The sequence below is a fragment of the Euprymna scolopes genome, chromosome 7 (assembly GCF_053919585.1).
Source record: "Euprymna scolopes isolate OS-2025 chromosome 7, ASM5391958v1, whole genome shotgun sequence".
Taxonomy (NCBI): Eukaryota; Metazoa; Mollusca; class Cephalopoda; order Sepiida; family Sepiolidae; genus Euprymna; species Euprymna scolopes.
Genome location: NC_136488.1, coordinates 84,292,016 through 84,313,853, shown reverse-complemented (window position 1 = coordinate 84,313,853; position 21,838 = coordinate 84,292,016). Strand labels below are relative to the sequence as shown.

At 36.0% G+C, this 21,838-nt stretch overlaps 1 protein-coding gene across 4 annotated transcripts in view; it reads left to right on the top strand.

Annotated features, from left to right (window-relative positions):
• The window catches only part of LOC145279819 (uncharacterized), an 843,773-nt gene that overhangs the window by 758,853 nt on the left and 63,082 nt on the right, over positions 1-21,838 (top strand). For all 4 annotated transcript variants that reach the window (XM_080131190.1, XM_080131191.1, XM_080131189.1 and 1 more), the window contains exons 43-47: positions 5,840-5,966; positions 7,353-7,461; positions 10,407-10,562; positions 14,371-14,530; positions 19,592-19,655. In XM_080131190.1, the coding sequence (XP_079987316.1) occupies positions 5,840-5,966; positions 7,353-7,461; positions 10,407-10,562; positions 14,371-14,530; positions 19,592-19,655 (616 nt within the window). The remainder of the gene's footprint in view (positions 1-5,839; positions 5,967-7,352; positions 7,462-10,406; positions 10,563-14,370; positions 14,531-19,591; positions 19,656-21,838) is intronic.

Genomic DNA, 21,838 nt, shown 5'->3' with positions numbered 1-21,838 from the left:
TGGAAAGTGAGACAAGTACTCGAGAAAGCCAAGCCTCCTAAATCAAACATCTCTCGGGAAGATAGGCTGGCTATAAGAAACCTACAGGGTGACAGCAGTATAATAATTCTGCCAGCAGACAAAGGCAATGCTACTGTGGTGATGGACATGTCGGAATACTCTGAAAAAATGGCAGGCCTAATCGCAGATGGTAGCTACGGTAAAATAAAGAAGGACCCAACTTTGAAAACCGAAAGAAAGCTGTTACAAATCCTTACGAAAAACAAGGAACACATCGCTCCGATGAGATATAGACAGCTGGTCCAGCATTACAGTAAGCTACCACATATGTACGGTCTCCCCAAGATACACAAAGACGATATTCCACTCAGACCCATAGTGAGCTGCCGAGGCTCAGCATGCCACCCACTGAGCAGGTACCTTGTGGATATAATAAACCCATTAGCAGGCAAGTCAGCAACACATGTAAAGAATTCTGCCCACTTCACGGAACTGATCAAGGGAGCACCCATCAGTACAAACCAAATGGTAAGCCTAGATGTGGTTAGCCTGTTCACTAAAGTCCCAACTAGTGAGGCACTAGCAGTAATTCAAGACAAACTAGCTGCGGACCTCTCCATAGAAAAGCGCACATGTGTACCATTGCCAAACTTAATGGAAATGCTGACATTCTGCATAGAAACAACCTACTTCAGAATGGGTACTGACCTATATCGACAAGAGGAGGGACTAGCTATGGGCTCGCCATTATCACCAGTGATGGCGAACATATACATGGAATACTTCGAAGACATGGCCTTAGGTTCAGCTCCCTTAAAGCCCACCATGTGGCTAAGATACGTTGATGACACCTTCATACTCTGGCCCCATCAGGAAGACATCCAGGCTCTCCTAGATCATGTGAACTCAATAAGACCATCGATACAGTTCACAATGGAGAAAGAAAAAGATAGCCAACTGGCCTTCCTTGATATACTCATATCACGCACAGAGCATGGGTTTAAGACATCCGTATATCGCAAGCCTACCTTCACCGGACAATACCTAAACTTCAACTCCCATCACCCATACAGTATCAAACATGGAATCGCACGCTGCTTACAACATCGAGCAGAGACAATAAGTAGCGACACCATTACATACCACCAAGAAATGGTCAGGTTGAAGAATACCCTCCGTCGTAACAACTACCCCGATAGCATACTATCCACCAGACGTGTTAATAGTATAAGAGAGGAGAATGAAACCCAAAAACCTCCAACGGTCTGCCTACCATACATACGAGGCATCTCCGAAAAGATTCAGAGAATATGTGCCCCCTACAACATCAGGACGGTATTCAAAAGCGAGTCAACACTCAGACGACACCTGGTACGAGTGAAGCCCCGCATGGATGAGAACATGACCAAAAACTGCATATACTCCATCCCATGCAGTTGCAGAAAGGTTTACAAGGGTGAAACATGCCGCCCCCTTAAAGTAAGGGTGGAAGAACACCGAAAAGCGGTAACTAAAGGGGAGACGGAAAAATCGGGTATAGCCAACCATGTCTGGATGGAGAGGGGGGATCATCGCCCCCTATGGGATGAAGTAAAAATAATAAACAGAGAGACCCACTGGAAAGTGAGAAAACTTAAAGAAACAGCTCACATGCTCGGACATAACAACCTACTGAGCAAACCAAGCATAGAGCTGAATGCCATTTGGACACCTCTGATAGAGAGAGAAAACCTTGAATAACAACATAGGTTTAACATTAACAAAAACCAACTAAGAATTGTCCTAGTGACATATGGCCGAGTGGTCCTAGACGTTGTATCAAAGTTTAGTTACCCAAAGGTGCTGAGTTCAATCCTGAACGAAGGCAGTGAAAAAGTAACATTGAAAAAACAGAGAATCAGCAATTATGTCCCAAAGCCTAGCTGGAGTCCGAACACGGTACCCCCGTAATAATAATAAAGGGTTGGGTTCGAGACTCCTAACAAACCGTTCACCTGACGAAGGCCGGAGGGCAAAACGGCCGAAACGTTGTGACAATAACAACCAAGATGAGGAAGTCAGTCCGACAATCTCAATCAATTCTTGATTAATCAAAAACAAAAATAAAATGGTTGTAAACATTAGCATCAGTTAATCTTAAAATTTGAAATTAATGTGTTTCATATTTATTTTAGAAATTTTCTTGTTAGTGCTTCGTAAAAACCTTTACCATGCTTAAAGGCTCCACGGTGCCCTGAAGTCTGGCCTAGAGGAGTAATACACACGTTCAAAGTTTGATTTTTTAAAAAAAGTCAAATCTAACAGTAACAGTTTATTTTGTTGTTGTTGTTGTCATAAGCTTGAATTAAGTAAGAATATTATCAGAATAAAAGCACGTGTTTGAAGTCTTATTTTTAAAAAAAATATTCCTGTATAAGTTAAATATTACTTAAAATAACAAAAAAAAAAGAAATGCATGCATTTTTTATCTGCTTTATGACACTAAGTAAGTCTATTATTTAAAAATGAATTTCCTTTCTTTGCGTTCTAATATATTTCCGTTATTCTATAGACCTAACAAATAATTGCTCCAACGAAACTGGAGGAAGGTTTTAATGATATCTGTAGATCCTGTACCAAAATGTAACCTTTATCAAAACTTACTTGAGTGTTCTAATTGTTATCATATCGATTTTTATAACATACAAACAAACGAACATTTATATATATGTAGATGCGTTATTCTTAATTTTATATGAAATATATTTTAGGTATGTATTCCCTTATAATATAGTCCATATTGTTACAAATAATAAGCTCAATGATTTTATTTCCGACTTCAGAGCATATATACTGGTAAGTTACATTCCATTAACCAAAGACAAAAGTAAGTCCACAATCATAATTTTCGTTTATTGTATTTTATTTTTTGTTCTATATTTAAAAATGATTACAATTTAAGCAAATACCTATTCCTTTTTTTTACGTACTGTCTTACACATGTTTCGCTATAATGATGTAAAATAAAGTCCTTGTAATGGAGACAAACAGGTATCAGTAAAAAAAAAACACAGTTCAAAGAACAATAAAATAGAAAAGATATAAAAGAAAGATAAAGTAATGATAATTCCAAATTCACATACTTACATAGAACTTGATAAAAGAAACATACGATCAAACGTGTGTGTGTATTTTTGATTTCGATACAATTACCAATTACAATCCCGATTCTTTTTAACATTTAAATATGATTTTCTTATGAGGGAGGGGGCTCGAATTACCGTAAATCCCATATATATATTTTCACAAACGTAAAAAAAAGATACACTACTGTAGTGATTTGTAGACTCTAGTTTTACTGGTCGTTTAAAATCAATTATCATTTTATCACTAATACAAGCCGTAAAACATCTGTTTTATACAAAAGATCAAAACAATCACATGAATCGTTTTTTGCATTGAACATAAGCACAAATGTTTCAATTCCGATACCGCAAAAAAGTTCCAATTTTATTTTAGATTCCGACGCCGATTTCTCGACCTAACACTAGGTCTTACTTTCGAACGACGCTTATAATTAAACCTTGCTCAAATTCCACCATTACTGATCACGGTATTGTCTCGCTGTCTACCTGATTAACCCTTTTATTATAGTGAGGCTTTGGGCCTTGATAGGCGGTGACCCACCATAATAACGTGTGTGTGTGTTGATGATGATGATGATGATGATGATGATGATGAGAACCTTCTTTCTAATGAGATAATAGCATTCTGCAATATCCGGTGCAATTCGAAGTTAGAATTGGCTCTCCAGATGCAGGCCTTGTGAGTCATGAGGAGACCTAGGTTTGCCCAGTTACTAGGGTCCTCTTCTGAACATCCGACGAAAAGGCAACCCAATGCGGTCGTAGCCAGCGTAGCTGTAGAACTTGCCGTAAAGGTGTTGCAGTACTTCACCTATTTGGGACTCCAAACCGGATTCTTTGTCGGAGTTCACTCCCAAGGCATCCACAATAAATATATATATATATATATATATATATATATACTAGCATGGGCGCCCGGCGTTGCCAGGGTGTTTGGATGTGTATGTTGAACAAAAAAAAAGTGATAGTAGGAAGGCAGGCTCGAACCCGTACCGCAAAGGAGGAAAAGAACGGGGTAAAACCTAACGTTTATACTGTTACGACCTCCGCCAAACCGGAAGCGACATTTTTAAAATTAAGGCAAGACAATCTAAAGGAGAGCATCACTTTCAAAAATATCGGCGAAAAAAGTGACCCCCCCCCTGGAGAAAAGTGACTAGTTGAAGGGGAAGATATTAATGTTTTTAGCCAATTTTTCGATTGTTGTCGTATGAAAGATCGAACTTTAAACGATACTGATCTTGCTAAAATCCGTCGCCTCTATTGAAAGTTTAAGGCAGACATGCAAACACATACATACATACATTTATATATTGGTAATTAAAAATTTTCGACCCAAACTGATGAAAAAGCTTGCCCTATCTCTGAATACCCTTTATGTAAAATTTCAAATATTTATATCAGAAATTGTCTGAGTAATTTGGAAGGTATCGCAGAGGTCATTTTTTTTTTAACTTTGACCCCTATTATGAACCATTAAAATTTATTGTTTTGGGCTCAAATCAAGTTATTAAGTTAGATCCATGTCCAAGGAACCTATATCTAAAATTTCAAGTGCATCAACCGAAAATTGTCGGAGGAGTTTGGTAGAGTTCTCAAAGGTCAAATCGTTGAACTTTGACCCCTTAATCGCCAAATTTCTGACCAGAAACCGATCACATAGATTTTCCCAAATCTCAGTATATCAAATTTCGAATCTGTAGACTAAAAATTAACAGAGTTATTGCATAGGGAAATGTACACAGACACGTTCACTTTTATATATATATATATATATATATATATATTCTAATGCATTTTATACGTTCGTATTTTTTTTTCTTTTGCCAAAACAGTAGTCAAATATAAGTATGGCGTAGTTTGCTTTAAGCAGTGTTAGAGAATAAAAGGTATTTACATTCTAGAGAGAGGATTCATTTCTCCACTGACGGTGGGTTATTACCCGAAATGAACTTTGGAATTAAATACCACCCACAGTTAAAATCCAGGTAGATAAATGAATAAATATATATTAAACAAGGCCGATAGCCATTAGTCGCGTGCTCTCGTGTAATGAATGAATGCGTGAATGTAGGATTGACATGAAATTCTTAAAGATAAACTAAAATGACCGAAAAAAAATGGACTGAAATGACTTAAATAAATAAAAAGTAAATGACTTAGAATGACTTTGATGAACTTAAGGATGAGTTGAATGACCTTAAGAATGACTTGAATGCTTAAAAAATAACTGGAATCCTTCAAAAACAACTTGAATGATCTGGAGAATGACTTGAATGGCTTTGAGACTGGCTGATTGTAAAGTGGATGATCATTTTACATTAAATTAATACAGAAAAGTGATCCCACACTTTATATCACAATAAGTACAGCATGTAGTAAGAACAGATACTACATTTTGATCTTGGCCAAGAAAACCTTAAAACGCTAAGAACAGCATCTATTAAGAACAGATCTTTGATCTTAACCAAAAAGGCCAAGCACAAAAGTGTTACGGAGAGACCGACCGACCGACCGACAGAGTGAACGTGACTAAAAATATGTATATATAATAAATAAATAAAAAAGAAACAAAAATATTGAATTATTTATTATTTATATCATATATTTATTTATTTTCTCATAACGAATGTACATTCCTGCATTGTTCTTGCCTACTAAAAATACCTAGTAGTTAAATATGCTTTTTTTATTTACTGTTTTATCTATCTTAGGAGGACACCGTATGAAACGAGGATCGATCAAACTGTCTCATGGCTTAAACAAGGTATACCATTTGTCACCATGTACTTAGAAGAACCAGATTCGACAGGGCATCAAGAAGGTCCCTCATCAAAACAGGTCAGTATTTAAATAGAAAATGTTTTTATCTATTATGAAACGTTCTCTCGGCCTTTGATTTTCATGCACCCATTTCACAGCTACGTTTTGAATTTCCCTTGTTTTATTAAACTGTTTTTGCTTAATTGCTTATTTTGCCTTATGTTGATTCGACTCGGAAAAGTTCGTGATAAATATTACAGGGTGACCCAAAAAACGGGCCCCAACTCTAATTAGGCCTCGTTTCTTAGTGTTATTTCCGGATGAAATGAAACTTTGGTTATAACTAGTTTATTATATTCAAAACATCACATCAAAACGCTAGGGTATTTTGCCTATTTTTCTCCGTTCTATAACATATATTCTAGATGGCTTCCATTTAGCTTTTGTTTTTTTTTTGGGGGGGGGGGTCACCCTGTATTATCTATTTATTTCAATAGAAGAAAGACCATTATAAAAACTGAAATAAATGTAAAAAAAAAAGAAAAAAAAAAGGATTTCTGTTATTTTAAATAATGTTTACTTATATATACTAGCAGAAGACACACATGCGATTGGGAACCGCTTGTGAATTTCATACTCCCATGGAACTTCCTCCTTTGGAGGAAGCCGGTTTAACCCGCATAGGGTTAATGCTGTTTCCATAGCAGGAAGACCCGTTGTTGTCCGGGATTGAATGAGGATCAACGAATATTCTACACTTCCAATACTTTATTGTCATCGAAATCGGTGAAATTGTCCATTCGTCAATCAAATTGATGAATTGCCTGCTCCAGTTGAGAATCCACCGCGGTGCATCGAGAGGAAGCTCACATGCCCTCCCGCAGTGACTTAATCGACAATACATTGTAGTCTACATTGCACTGTAGAGAAACTACTATTGATTTTATGAAATTATTTTTATGACTTAAATTGAAGTTAAAATGCAACAGTCATGTATCATGGTTCAATTGTGCTCTAAACAGGCAACTTTATTAGAGCACGCCCCTCATCAAAGAACCTATTATTTTTGCAAATAAGGAAAACAATCGAACAGCAAGAATGTAGAGATGTTTAGTGATGCAACTTTTGATATCGATTGGAAGTTTAATTCTCTGCGTCGAAAGATGTGGACCTGGCCTTGATTCGTGCCTTTCAGACTTCGAGCAAACAGTTTGGCAAGTTTGTCTTGAATGTCACTGATTGTCACATCATTACTTTTTTCCGGCATCCTCTTATGGCTCATCAATTAGTGGCCATGGAACCCCGCTCGAGAAATGCTGGTCTAGACTATCAGAAAAATGCAAGCCGACCAATATTTCATTTCATATCGATTTATTTCTTTTATTTTTATTCATTTACGTTTGCGCGTTTTTGTTTTTGTTTGTTTTTTATGTCGTGTTTTCTTTTGTTGTTTTTTTTTTTTAGATTATAAACACTTTGCGTTTTGTCGACTCTTACATTGGTCGCCTCATGGACAAACTATACGAAGAAGACTTACACAATTGTGTCAACATAATCATTTTGGCTGATCATGGTATGTTTTATGCATCTACATGTTAGGGCCCGTCATGTCACTAAGAATCTCTTTGAAAATGTTGAAATTAAGTTGAAATAAGTGCCAATCCATGCCATAGTATCATGTGTTGCGACGAAGAAAAGATAAATAACAAAAGTGAATATTCTTAAGATGCGTCTATTCAATCTGTGCATATTCTTAAGGTTCGGTTATTCAATCTGTGCATATTCTTATGCTGCGTTCATTCAATTTATGTATATTTGCTGCATTCATTCAATCTGCACATATTATGCTGCTTCCATTCAATCTGCACATATTATGCGGCATCTATTCAATCTGCGCATATTTTGCTGCATTTATTCAATTTGCGCACATTGTTATACTGCGTCCATTTAAACTGCATATATTCTTAAGATGCCTCTATTCAAGCTTCTCCTTTACCAATAAAAATGGTGGTTGTTTAAACATAAGTATGACAGACAAATTGAAATATTATTTCGAAACTTAAGCGCGACAGACATACGGAAATGTTAACTTAAACATGACAGACAGACGGAAATGTTATTCAAAACTTAGAGACTGAAATACTTTACTGATTCTAGTATTAGCGAATGGCACTCGACTTTTCTCGGTCGTAAAATACGCTTAAATATATTTTAATTTATCCAGATTTTGTATTTATTATTACAGAGCCAATTCTCTATTGAATATTATAATGTACCTAATATATAGTACTGATTTTAAAAAATTGTTTAAAAAATAACTTAGGTGCTATCAACTAGAATTGAAACCAAAACATTTAGCGTTCCAGCTGCGTTCACTACCATTTCAGCTTTCGCCAAATAGATGAAAAAGTTTTAAAATTAAACCCATTCAAGTTACCTTTGAATTTGCGCATGTGTAAAAGTAATAGAAGCATGTCAGTAAGTTGAAATTAACATTTTGCATTTCAACTTGCCGACATATTTCTTCACGCGTTATTTATCCATCCAAACAAAGATTTTATTCGTTATAAACCATCGTTAGTGCATGCTTACTAATTTCTGTTAATTTCAGTGTTATGTAACCAGTAGTTTAAGAGTTTATCGATTAAATATTTACAAACACACATATATACATCTACTGTTTTGTTTATATAGATTAGTGATCAGCGAGAAATTAATTCATACTGTACTTATTCAAATAGTTGTGATACCAGAAGGAGATAAGTTATGCTATCGTTATTCAAGTAGTAGTGCTCAGAGGAGAGATAACTCATGGAATATTTATTACGATAGCAGTAATCAGGGGAGATAACTCATGCTTTCCTTGTCCAAGTATTAATCGTCAGATGGGTGACATGTCATGTTTCACTAATTTAAGTAGTAGTGATTTAAGGAGAGGTAACTGATATTTTACTTGTTTAAGTAACTGTGATCATTGGGAAGGTAACCCATTCTCTATTGATCAAGTATTAGGAGAGGAGAGATAAATGATGTTTTACTTATTAACGTAGTAGGGGTCCGTGTGGAGATAACTCGTGTTTTTCCTATTTAGATAGTTGTCGTCAAATGGAAGATAAATCATGCAAGTAATAATGATTTAACGGGAGATAACTCGTGCTTTACAAACTCGGGTAGTAGTGATCAAAGGCGAAACAACTTATGCTGTATTTTTTCAAGTAGTAGTGGTCAGTGGGGAGATAACTCATGCCTTACTGTTTCAATTGTAATGATTAAAAGAGGGACGAGTTATGCTTTACTAATTCAAGTAGTAGTGGTCAGAACTGATATAGTCCATGCTTTATTTATTAAAGCATTAGTAATCAGTGTACAGGGGTCAATCCTGGGCCCAACTCTCTTCCTGATCTACATCAATGACCTCCCTAAGCACATACTTAAATCATTCGTTGACATCTATGCTGATGACACGACCATCTACGGCAACACATCAAAGGCTGTAAATGACGAAGTTCTCTCTGATTCTCTCTCCTCTGATCTTGAGCGCGTGGTTCAGTGGGGGAAGATGTGGCTAGTTACCTTTAATGCATCCAAAACCAAACTCCTATCCTTACATCATCAACGCTCTGATCCCCAGCTGGTATCAATTGTGATGGATGGCTCTAGTCTGGGTGAGGCCCCGTGTTTTGACAAGCTTCTGGGTTTGACCTTTACTCCTGATCTGAAATGGAACACGTACATCAAGTCTGTTGCCAAGGTCGCTGGAAAGATGGTGGGATCCTTCTACCGCTCCAGAAGATATCTCACTACTGATGCAATTCTCTATCTATATAAAAGCCAAGTACGGCCAAGGATGGAATACTGTTGCCATATCTGGGCAGGAGCTGCCAAAAACAACCTATCATGCCTTGACAGAGTACAAAATAGACTTCGTGGTTTAGTGGGGGATGCCCTTTTCTCTACCCTGCAGAAGAGACGTTGCGAGCCTATCCTTGTTTTATCGTTATTTTCATGGCAGGTGCTCGTCTGAACTCCAATCCCTGGTCCCCCCTCGCAAATCTTTCACGAAAAACACCCGTCTAGCTGAATCCACTGTGAAATATTTGCCCCACTCTATATCTGTGCCTAAATCAAAACGCGGATTTCATGAACAAAGCTTCTTTCTTAGAACTGCACGCCTGTGGAACTCTGTTCCGTCTGCCTGCTTCCCTCCGGACTACAACTTGGATGTCTTCAAGTCTAATGTTAACAAATTCCTAATGAACCGCCCCCTTAAGTAAACACTTCATCAAATCTCCTCACTAACGTAATGTACTTGCAATAACCCTTATCCCTGAGTGGCTTCCAGGCCTTGATAAGTGGTGATCACTGTGTAAAAAAAAAAAAAAAAAAAAACTCATGCTTTTACTTAATGACGTAATAGTGGTCAGAAGGGAGATAATTCATGATTTTGTCATTCACATAGTAGTTATTAGAGGGGCGATAACTCATGCTTTACTTTTTATTTTTGTCCTTCTCTCGTAGGAATGGCAGATGTCCGCTGTGAACGGAGCGTTGTATTGTGGGATATAATCAACAAAGAGATAGCCACAAAGAAGATGTTTGTCTACAGTAATGGCCAGGTGACAAACAAATACTGGCAAGAAAGAAGAACTTTCAAAAAATTTCCCCAGGGAAAATGTAAGTAAATATTTATTATTAAAACTTTTATACAACGTAAAAGGCTCTACCATTCACATGGTCTTCTCACTAAGCCAACCCCAGAAGTGCAGAGAACAAAACAGGCTATTGTACTTTGTCTTTATTGACCTTACTAAGGTATTCGACCTAGTCCGTAGAGATGGGCTATTCAAGATGCTGCCTATCATTGGCTGTCTTCTCAAACTTCTGAGTGTTGAAAAGTCATTTGCCGATGGTATGATGCGCACCATGGCGGCACACCTGATGAATTTGGTATAAAAAGTGGTGCCAAACAGGGATCTGTGCTTGCTCCTATACTATTTGACATTTTTCTTTGCCCTTCTGAAACATGCATTCAATTAGTTATAAAACGGAGTTTACCTTCGCTCCAGATCGAACGGCCGCCTTTTCATCATCAACCTCCTTCGGTCCAGTACCAAAATCAGACAAGTTATCATCATGAAACTACTGTTTGCTGATGATACAGTTGTAGCATCTCACCCTGAATCATGGAAAGGTTTTCCAATGCTTGTAAAGAATTCAGCCTCACCATCAATCTGAAGAAAACGCAGGCCATGAGCCAAGGAACTCCATCATCTCAATCGTCACAATAAACAGGCAGTTCTTAGACGTAGTCCATCAATTCCAATATCTCAAGTCTACAACCTCAGATCATCGCTCGATATAGAACTCAACAAGCGCACCGGAAAGGCATCCGCTACTCTTGCAAAATTGGCAATTCAGATGTAAGAAAATCAACATCTCACCCTCTCCACAAAAGTGAATGTTTACATGGCCTGTGTCATCAGCACCCTTCTGCATGACAGCGAAGCATGGACAACTTACAGCCACCAAGCACGGAAAAGGCATTTCACGTGCGTAGTCTGCGGATAATTGTTGGAATTTCTTGGGAGGGACAAAATTACAAATAATGCTGTGCTCACAAAGGCTGGTATCCTCTCCATGTTCACCCTCCTTACCAAAGACGCCTATGCTAGATAAGCCATGTGCACCACATGGACAATGGCAAAAAGACATTTTCTATGGTGAACTTACTACTGACAAAAGGAAAGTTGGTCATCCTCACCTCTGTTATGTCGACATGTGCAAACAGAACATGAAAACATATGATATTGACCCTAATAATTCGGAGCCCAAGGCTAATGTCCGCAGCATCTGGAGATAAACGATAACCAAAGGCCTGACCATTGAGGAGAGGTCAATCGCAGAAGACGGTGTTCAACCACAACCTCTACAGGCGCAACCCCATAGTCTCCTAGACTGACGAATGCCAGCAACAACACAACGTAAAAGGTTTTAAATACTTTCACCAGCTATATTGCCTGCATCCAAGTGAGACGACCATCTTGTTTTTTTTTCTGATTTTTTTCTTTTTGCTTTGTTTTGTTTTGTGTTTTTTGTGTGTGTGTGTGTGTGTTTTTTTTTGTTTGTTTGCTTTGTTTTATTTTCATAACTATTTTTGTTTGTTTGGGATAACAGTAATAAGTTAAAGTTTCCCTCTTTCGAAATTAAACAGAGCAAATTATCTTTTGATGTGATTTTAGACGTACTTTTAAGAAGTGACTGTGTGCCTGTCTATGGCTAACTAGACAAACTCTTATGCAACATGAAAATACAAACATATTTAAAAAAGATAGGTGGCCGACGATAGTCGAAGGTGATCCGAAGGCTCCTTTTTTTTTTTTAGATGCTACATCGATGTGTACAGAAGGGCGCCACTTCATTCCCAGCTCCACTTACCCTTGATCCTTATCTATAATTGCTGAGTGTTTAGCAAGTGAGCATTAAGTACCATTTTTAAGTCTTTGGTATGACTCTACCAAGACATGAATCCCGGTCTTCCGAATAATTAGTGAACACTCTTACGGTTATGCCATTCAAGCAAGAAGGAAAAACATTACAAATAGATTTTGTCTTCACGGCAGGCCACAGGGTGAAGATTGAGCAGACAGAAAAACTAAAAATATATATATGCAGCTTTCCAGAGAACAGAAGGAATACAGAACATTATGAAGACTTTCGTAATACAAATAATTGTAGGAGCACTAGGAACAGTCCCGAAAAAAATGGATAAGACTAGACGAAAGTGGATCAAAAGGGAGGGTTGATACCGTGCAAAGTACGACATCTGAAATGTTAAGATAAATCTTTGAGTTCGGAAATCAAGTCACATAACCAGATAACGTAGACCCATCACAGATAAACTGGAATAGAATAACACTGAACTTGCAAAATTTTACGCCCTTCCCAATAGATACACGCTCAAAGATTTGAAAAAAAAAATAAGTGGTATCAGCACCGGTTAATACCTGATAAAATGAGAGCACCCTCCGCACCTTCAATGGATGAGCACGAATAGTATTAGATTTCAGAGAGTTTATTGTCACCCTTGTACTAGAGAAAACAAACGGTCGATATCATCGAAAGTTAAATGGTAAACTGCTCTTGAGAAAAACGCAAAGAAATGGTCTGAAACATTTATCTAAAGAAAATAAGTGATGAAAATTCCATTAAGAAAGTTTTTCTTAGAACTGTCCGACTTTGGAACACAATATCACAGGACTGCTTCCCAACTGACTATAACATAGTTGTTTTCAAATCTAATGTAAATACATTTTTGTTGGCCATTTTCTAAAATAATCAAGCCCCACCCAAGTTCCGCCATTACCGATCTTCAAAGTGTTGTCTCACAGTCTTCGCGACACTCATTGACTTTTATCATTGAGTGTCTTTTGGACTTGATAAGTGATGACTCACTAGTAAAAAAAACATTTTATTCGTCCCAAACAAGGCACACTAACACTGGGATGTACGGAGTTACTGTGAACTAGGGGCTAGATTTATAATGGCATCCTAATTAGGGGATTTGTGTAGCAAGATGTTTGTTTATATTACGTTTAAATTTCTCCGTGTTTGGTAAGTCAAGATAACCAGGAGCAACGAGTGGATTCCAAAGGTAAACCTTTTGAGGAAAGAAGCTATTAGAGGAGAAATTCTTCCGATATCTGGGGTATCTTTACAGTAAAAGGATCTTGCTGATTGCTTACCTTTGTTGTATTTCTGCTGTGTTTAAAAGAATGACGTCACACTGATGTATAAAAATATAAGAATATATCTTTTTGTCGGTGATGGATGGGTGGTTATTAAGAGCGAGATGCGCACACAAGAATTCGACGGGTTGATTCTTGTCGGGTCTAAATCGTCAACCAACTCCGATATCCTTTTCGGATTATGATATAACCATCTGACTCCTCCCTCCTTCCTTGAAACGACATTGTTACTGTACTCACACCCCAAGATTGTTTCATACGTCGATGGTTGTTTCAATGAACTGACCTGATTTTGTTTCGACTTGATTACACCTGCATATACCTTTTGCTGAAAATGACCGTTAAACATCCAACATTAACTTATCTTTTTAACAATCGATTATGTTTCTTCCCATGCAGTTTCCTGGTGTCAAGTTTCATTATTTTTAGTTAAGTGATCTTTTGATTCATGTAATAATTATTTTATGATGTTCTTTTGTTTTTACATATCGTCGCCAAGTGCACCTATTCTTGTCAAAAAATGATTTCGCTGTATTTATCACGATATTTAACACGTTGAGGGGATTGCACAAGTGCACCAACTTCGCCGGTGCACATTCTGTTGAAGTACTTATAAAACAAGCACAGAAACGTAAATAAAAGTGATAAAAAAATAAATAGATTCCTTAAACCTGATCCAAGTTTTATTTTTGATGTTTATATTTCTCTTCTGTTTATTCATTTATCTATCATCGCAGATGCAATTTCTATATCGGATCTCATGTCTAAGCTTGAATGCGCCAGTCCGCATATGCGGGTGTACCAGAAAGAGTTTTTGCCCAAGCGACTTCACTACACAAAACACAAAAGAATCGGGGAGATTCAGCTACTCATCGACGACGAGTGGTTATTGCAAAGGTAATTATTGACCACTTCAAAATAACAAACACAGATTAGTAATATTTCTATTATTCGGACTACTGTTATTATCTTGAATGTTATTTTCACAATGTTTCGTCTTTAGGTGTATCTGGCCGAACTCTGTATTCTTTTTGTCGAACTCAGGAATCTGCACGGAATTTCAAGTGGTACGGATAAAGTACAAGATAAAATTCAGTCCTAAGTGAAAGCCTTCTGGAAGTTGAAGGTTTAATCCTCAGTGCTGGCATTACTAAGAATGCAACAGCGTATTACTTAAGACTTCTACTTGGCCATAACTGACGGAACGAGGGCATACTACACCTGTGGATTAAATAAAGAGTTCCGTTCATAATTTTATGCAGGTCCTCGAGTATCGATTTCGACAGAATGATTCCCAATTTCGCCAAAAATATTCCCGAGTTCGACAAGATACACCTGAAGGACAGAGGTTACATCGGCCGAAATATTGTGAAAATAATACTCAAAATGTAATCCGAATAATTCAAATAATACAAAAATAATCGACGGTCATCTTAAAAATTCGGAAACAGTTTGCAAGTATTTACAGTAGTTTAAGTAATGTTTATAAACTTAGAGAGAGAAGGTGGCTGAAAACTTCGAAGCTGTGATTGGTCAAACCAGAGCACATGATATTTAAAAAGGTACTTTTGAAATAGTTTGACTAAATTAACAAACAGGAGTAGTCCTCTATCATTTCCTTAATTTACAATTATTACATTTATTTTAAGACGACCCAGCAATGAAAAAAAGGCTGAAAATTTCGGAGCTTTGATTGGTCGATTAAATCAAGGAATAATTAGATAGAGGGTATTTTTGAAATAGTTCAGCCAAAATAAAAGGCAAATAGTTCTCTTTTATTCCATAGTTTGCAGTTAATCTTAATAGTTCTAGGACGACCCAGCTGTGAGGAACTTTTGATGTTGTTCTATTAAAACTGAGAAAGACAAAATTGTCATATAGATTGTTCTTATGCCATTCCCACCTTGAAAAATGGATGAATATTATAAAGCACGATAATTTTCGTTGAATTAGATTAATAAATTAATATTTTAGATATTCTACGTCGTTCATTTGAAGATGTCAGCTATAAAGATGAAGGCAGCAATATGACGGCAAACAATTTCTTTGGCTTTTTTGTTAGGAGCAAAGTGTAAAAGGGGGGACGATAAAATTGTCGCTCTAAAGAAAACAACGCTACAGATTTATTTTAAAACTTTTATTGAAAAAATCAATTCAGGTAACTTGATTATGTAGCAGAGTTGGCATTCATTCAATGTAGCCGCCTTCCGCCGCAATTAACGCCTCGATGCGGGTCCGGAACTGAGAGCATCCCGTTTCCACAAGCGCTGGCATGAACTCAGCGAATACTCGGTGATCAAGCTGGCTTTGGTGTTGTAAGAGGTCTTGTTGGTGATGGTCTCGACGTATGATCAAACAAAGTAGTCCAATGAGTTCAGGTCGCTGAGAGGATGGGGCAGTGAGAGAAGGGTACAAAGTCGTAGCATTCCTTCTAAAGCCAAGCTTGAGTCTCTTTGGACTTGTGGGCCGGCGCAGATTCCTGCTGCCACACTCAGGATCTGCCGGTGGCCACCTGACTGCACCAGGGGATTACCACACTCTTCAGCACATCCAGCTACACTTTGGAGTTAACTTTCAATCCGACTTCGAAGATGTGAGGTGGCATGATGTGGCCTTCACTTGAAACCACACTAAAGACTATAACCGTGGCCGTAACTTCATTCAGCTGTATCATTAAGCGTTGAACCCTCCGGATTTGCATTTTGATGGTGCTGACAATGGTCCTGTTGTTATGATATATCGGTAGAGAACATGAGTTGTACAGCGGAGCATCTTCGATCTCGCTCGTTGAACATTGTATCACTTTCAGACATGATAGAAGGCTCCTATCGCTCTTTGGATTTGTACACAACTGGCTAACAAGTAAATGGTCTGCAACAAAAAAAAAAGAAAACTGATTTTCATCAAATGAAAGTGGAATCATGCCGTTTTTTCTAGTGGGACAATTTTATTTCCCATCCTGTAGTATATTTTCTGGTCTCGGTTAGTGAATCTTTCTAAACTGAGGCAATTGATTTTCCTCGCGGAATCTAATTAAAGTCACCACACGAAACACCTAGAAGAATACACAGGAGTTAAAATTGTTTTTAAGAAAACTAGCAAATATATTTTCCCTTTGATCACGTATTTTTGCTAGTCTGGAAAGATTATATAATTGCGAAAAAAAAAGTACGTACAATATTATAGAAAACTGATCACATATAATGATAGAAGATGTATCGAGGCACGGGAATGGGTATGTTTGATCTGGCATAATGATGATTCATTAAAATGCTGGGGTCTGCGTACGCGCCTGGTCCACAAAGTATGGAAATAAAAAATTTAAAAATTAAAAAAAAAACGTTTACAAGTGTTTTTGATATAGATGTACATAATACTTTGATAAATATGTTTTAACTTAAATAGGGATGGTATAATAAAATTGTGGGGTCTGCGTTCACGCCTGGCTTCCATAGAATGGAAATAGGCACAAACTTTAATAAAGACTTTTCATATCTATCTGCGTAATTTGGTAATTATGTTTCAATTTGAAGAAATATGGTATAATAAAATTATGGGGTGTTCTTTCGCGCCTGACCTCCATAGAATGGAAATATGTCACAAAGTTTAACAAGGTCTTTTAATATAGATCCACAGAATATTGTGATAAATGTTTTAGTGTAAACAGGTATGGTACAATAAATTATGGGGTTTATCTATTTTATTTTTTTACTTTTATCATATTTTGCTTTGGTTTTGATACCCCCAAATTCGAAGCTATCTCTTTACAACCCTTCCTTTTCATAACCGATAATACTTTCATAAATCAGAGTCCATTTTCTGTAGGCTGTTTTTGAACCCAGTCAACGACGGGTACTTTTGCTAGTATAATATATATTGCCTACAAAACTTCCTTCTTTAATTGTGATTACAAATATGCTTAAAATAATCAGGCGAAACTGAACAAAATATATTGTATTGTGGGGATAGTAAGGATTGTAGATTAAACAAACAAAAATCTACTGCGCACGTATCAGATTTTAAGGTTGAAAATCTGAACTTTGAATGTGTTTAATTTTTCATCTTTTGTGTTTTTAAGTTTGAAATTCGTTGAATACGTTAATAATAATTATTCTTTCAGATTAACAAAAAATGTTTTTTCGTTACTTTACCGAAAAACACTACTTTTAAATCTTTGAAAAATAAATTAATAATTTTCCTTTAGTGGGCTCAGTATTGCTAATATACCATTAAATAGGAAATGCTTGGAAGAATCGATACGAAAAAAGAAAAAATCGGTAAATAATTGCGCAATTTGCTAAAAATACGATAATTTCTTTTGACAATTTGTCGTTGTGTGGTATTACCTCACCTATGGTAGATTATAAGGCCTACAAACAGTTGTTCGTATTTATAAAGAGTTGTTATCTCTCCCTTTTCCTTATTGCTGTGACTTGCGCTTGATTTAGTATAAAGTGTGGGGGACTTGCATCTACCACACTCTCTCGTCCAGAAACACTTGGTCCTGATGGCAAGAAAGAGTCAAGATGACCAAGTGTGATGCTAGATGCAGGAGTTATCTCCAACTCATACGGCGTCTAAAATGGCCACCCATCTGATACTGGCCAACCTCATCATTGCTTAACTTCGAGGGTTATTTAAGTGACAAATATATGTGTGGAGGTCGCTTATGAAAAAAGAATTAAACCCTGATGAAGTTGATTCTTCACTTAATCGTCAAAAAAAAACGTTAAAAATACATGGAAGTTTACAGGACTAAATGAAGTTTCTGTAAAGGCTATCATAGTTTCTTCCAGACTATCATTAAATTTTGGATTTTTTTTTTTGAAATCTATAGAGTGAGATAAAAGATGAAATTATTATAAATTCAGGTTTTTCTTATAATGTTTTTGTATATTCTTATAGAGAATCATCCTAAATCTTATTTAGACAAAAAAAATTAATCGATTCTAAAAACCTTTTAAAAATAGTTAAATGTGTTTATCCATCGAGACAAAAAGTGTCGGTGAATGATGTTTTTTTTTTGGGGGGGGGTAAAATTCTCTTAAAAACAGTAGAATTATTTTTATATTATTCTGCTTTTCATATGATATAACTCAGGCGTTTATCTTTAAGAATAATGGATTTTAATAGGTTTTAATTCGTTTAAAAAAAACGTTTTCTTTTTCATTTTTTTTTTTTTTTTTGCCGTGCCTATCTAAATCCATAACTCCACGCGAAAGCTATAATTAGTTTATTTATATAATGTTTTAATATCTATTCATAAGAAAGTCAAATTAAATCATTGGTAGTGCAGTAGCCTGAAGATCACGAGGATTTGGTTTCGATTTCCGGTCATGAAATCCGCTTTATTTGTTGGCAATTTATTATTTACTATTAATGCAGCTTCTGAATTTTTTTAGATGAGGATTGATTATTCATATTATTTGTATTATTCGGACTACTGTTCTCATCTTGAGTGTTATTTTCACAACGTTTCGGTTGATGCAACCTCTGACCTTTTTAAGGTTTATCTTGTCGAACTCTGGAATCTTTTTTGCCGACCCGTGGTGAAGTAAATAAAGTATTTAGTAAAATTCAGTTGTAAAGTTACACTCTTCCGAGAGTTGGAGATCCAATCTTCAGTGCGGGCGACACTCAAAAATACTATTGCAAATTACATAGTACTTCTATTCAGTTATCGACTGAATAAAGGGTTCTGTGCAGATTTCCGAGTTTGACACAAAGATTCCAAAGTTAAATAAGATAAACTTGAAGAAGGTTAGAGTTTACATCGATCGCACTATTGTGAAAATAACATTCAAGATCAGAACATAACAAAAATGACAAAAATTCCACGATATATTCATTACGTTAAAAAAATTGTGACGGCTGGATAGATGGACAACATCTCTGTTTATATAAATGTTTCAGACAAAAGATTAAATGAATTGTACGTCTTCTCTTTTGTTTCTTCAGAAAGAACTTGTATTGCCGATCAAGAGGCAGCCATGGATACGACAACAGCTTCAAAAGCATGAATGTAAGTCACAAATAAAAAATACTTAAATATTGTTACGAGGCAGCATTTCTATAAAATAATAATAAATCAATAAAACAGTTTAAATTGTGTTCTAAACTATTCTAGACAGTTTTAATAATCAAATCCCAAAAGTTTTTTAACTAACGAAATAGTTTAAATGCCAGAGCATAGTAATAGAAATTTTAGAAGGATCTAGAATTTTAGAATGACCTAGAAGGTCCCAGAGGTTCCTGCAATGACCTAGAATGGGTTATGGTGCCATATAAATAAGTGTGAAAAGGGAAGCAGATCAGTTATCAGCTTGTACCCGATAAGGTAACTCCGGTCCCTGATTCATGGATAAGTTCAGAATCCAAAACACAAAAATAGAAAATACATCCCCTTAACCCATGGAAAGTTTGCAGAAAATGCCTTCTGAACTAGTGGCAAACAGATTTTTGAAATTTTCTCATTGACCAAACTTTTCAAAGAAAAACGAAAAGGAATCTTATTGTCATTGAATTTCGTTATTAATAGGGTGAACAGTCACTCGAAGTCTTGTCTGCTAGCTGTTCTTAATTTTGACTACCTTTCTTTCTCCCTCGTAACCTCCACTCCCTCGTCCTGTTTTTTTTTTACCTGTGTTTCACCAAGTCGTCGTTATTTTGTTGCATTGATAGTAGTAATTCTAAGCAACGGTATTTTTTGTTAACCAACCTTTTTCGTTTGTTTTGTTATTGTTGTAAATAAAGAAAAATATCATTTTTCTAAAATCATATTTCATATCGTTCATAATTTTAAGTGTTACCTCTTGAACGTAACAATATATACATATTTTTTTATGTGGAAATAATGGTGCTTATGCGGAGAATGACTCGTTTTTCCGTGTGTGTTGCGCCGGCATATTTGGATAGATCGCCGGAATATGCCGAGCGTTGATCAAATTTTCAAACATTAGGAAAAAAGAAAACATCATGATAGAATACATTTATTGCATAGTAATTTCGAAGAACAATTGAAATACTATTTTTTTTAAACCAGGCTAAGTTTCGTGAATAAATTTTTTTTTTTAATAATCTGTAGAAACAAATAAATGTTTTGCTTGATGTTGGGGTAATTTTTTTCCATATGAAATGTTACTGTTTTAAAGATTTGAGGGATTACGAAAGCAGTTATTTTTTTATGAAAAACGTTTTTTCTTTCTTTTTTGACTCCATTAGTAGTATTGATTTCAAAAGTTTAAAAAAATGACTTGGGTGCCATCAGCTAGAATCGAACCCAAAACACAGCGCTCCGACAGCGTTCACTACCATTTGAGCTATCGACAGATAAATAATAAAAATGTAAAATTAAACTACTTCAAGCTCTGAATGAATTTGCGTCTACGCAAAATGAATAAAAATAGGTCTTCCAATTTATTAACTGTTTCTGCTGCATTTGCTTAGCGTTTCGCAATATACGGGAGATTTACGTAAGTTGCCGGAATATACCGAGGTAAAATTCACAGAAAAATGGGACGTTCTTTGTGTACGTATCGAATAACATATTAGGTGGGTGCAAATGTTTGTAACGATTTAAAATTTCATCTTAAAAATGTACAACTGTATTTTTTAATGTATTTATTTATAGCAATAACGATCTATAACTTGATTCCATCTGTCAACGAGCTTATAAATGTTGTCCTTGTAAAATTCTTTAGGTTTTGATATGAAATATGAATCTAACTCATATTCAATAGCCTCTCCTGCTGTTAATTTAAGGCCATTCCAATGATTTTGTAATTCTCGAAATAAGTAGTAATCCGAGGGGACTAGATCAGGAGAATATGCAGGATGCGGCATGATTTCGCAATCAAATTCTCCTTGGAGATCTTTGGTCAGTAGCGCTGTGTGAGGAGGAGCATTATCATGATGATATATAACACCCTTTTTTGTTGACTAAAGAAGGTTGTTTATAGTAGGAAAAATATTAATGGTAATAAAAAGACAATATCAGTAAGTCCCAAATAACCAACAATAATACCATTAAAAATAAAAATAGACGTAGATATTGTGTTTGGTTTAATCCTCCTTACAGTGCATACATAAAAAATAATTTACCAAAAGAAGTTTTTCAAATTATCGATAAAAATTTCCCTACTGGAAATACTATAAGTAAAATTATAAACCGGAATAATGTTAAATTATCTTTTTCGACGTCGACAA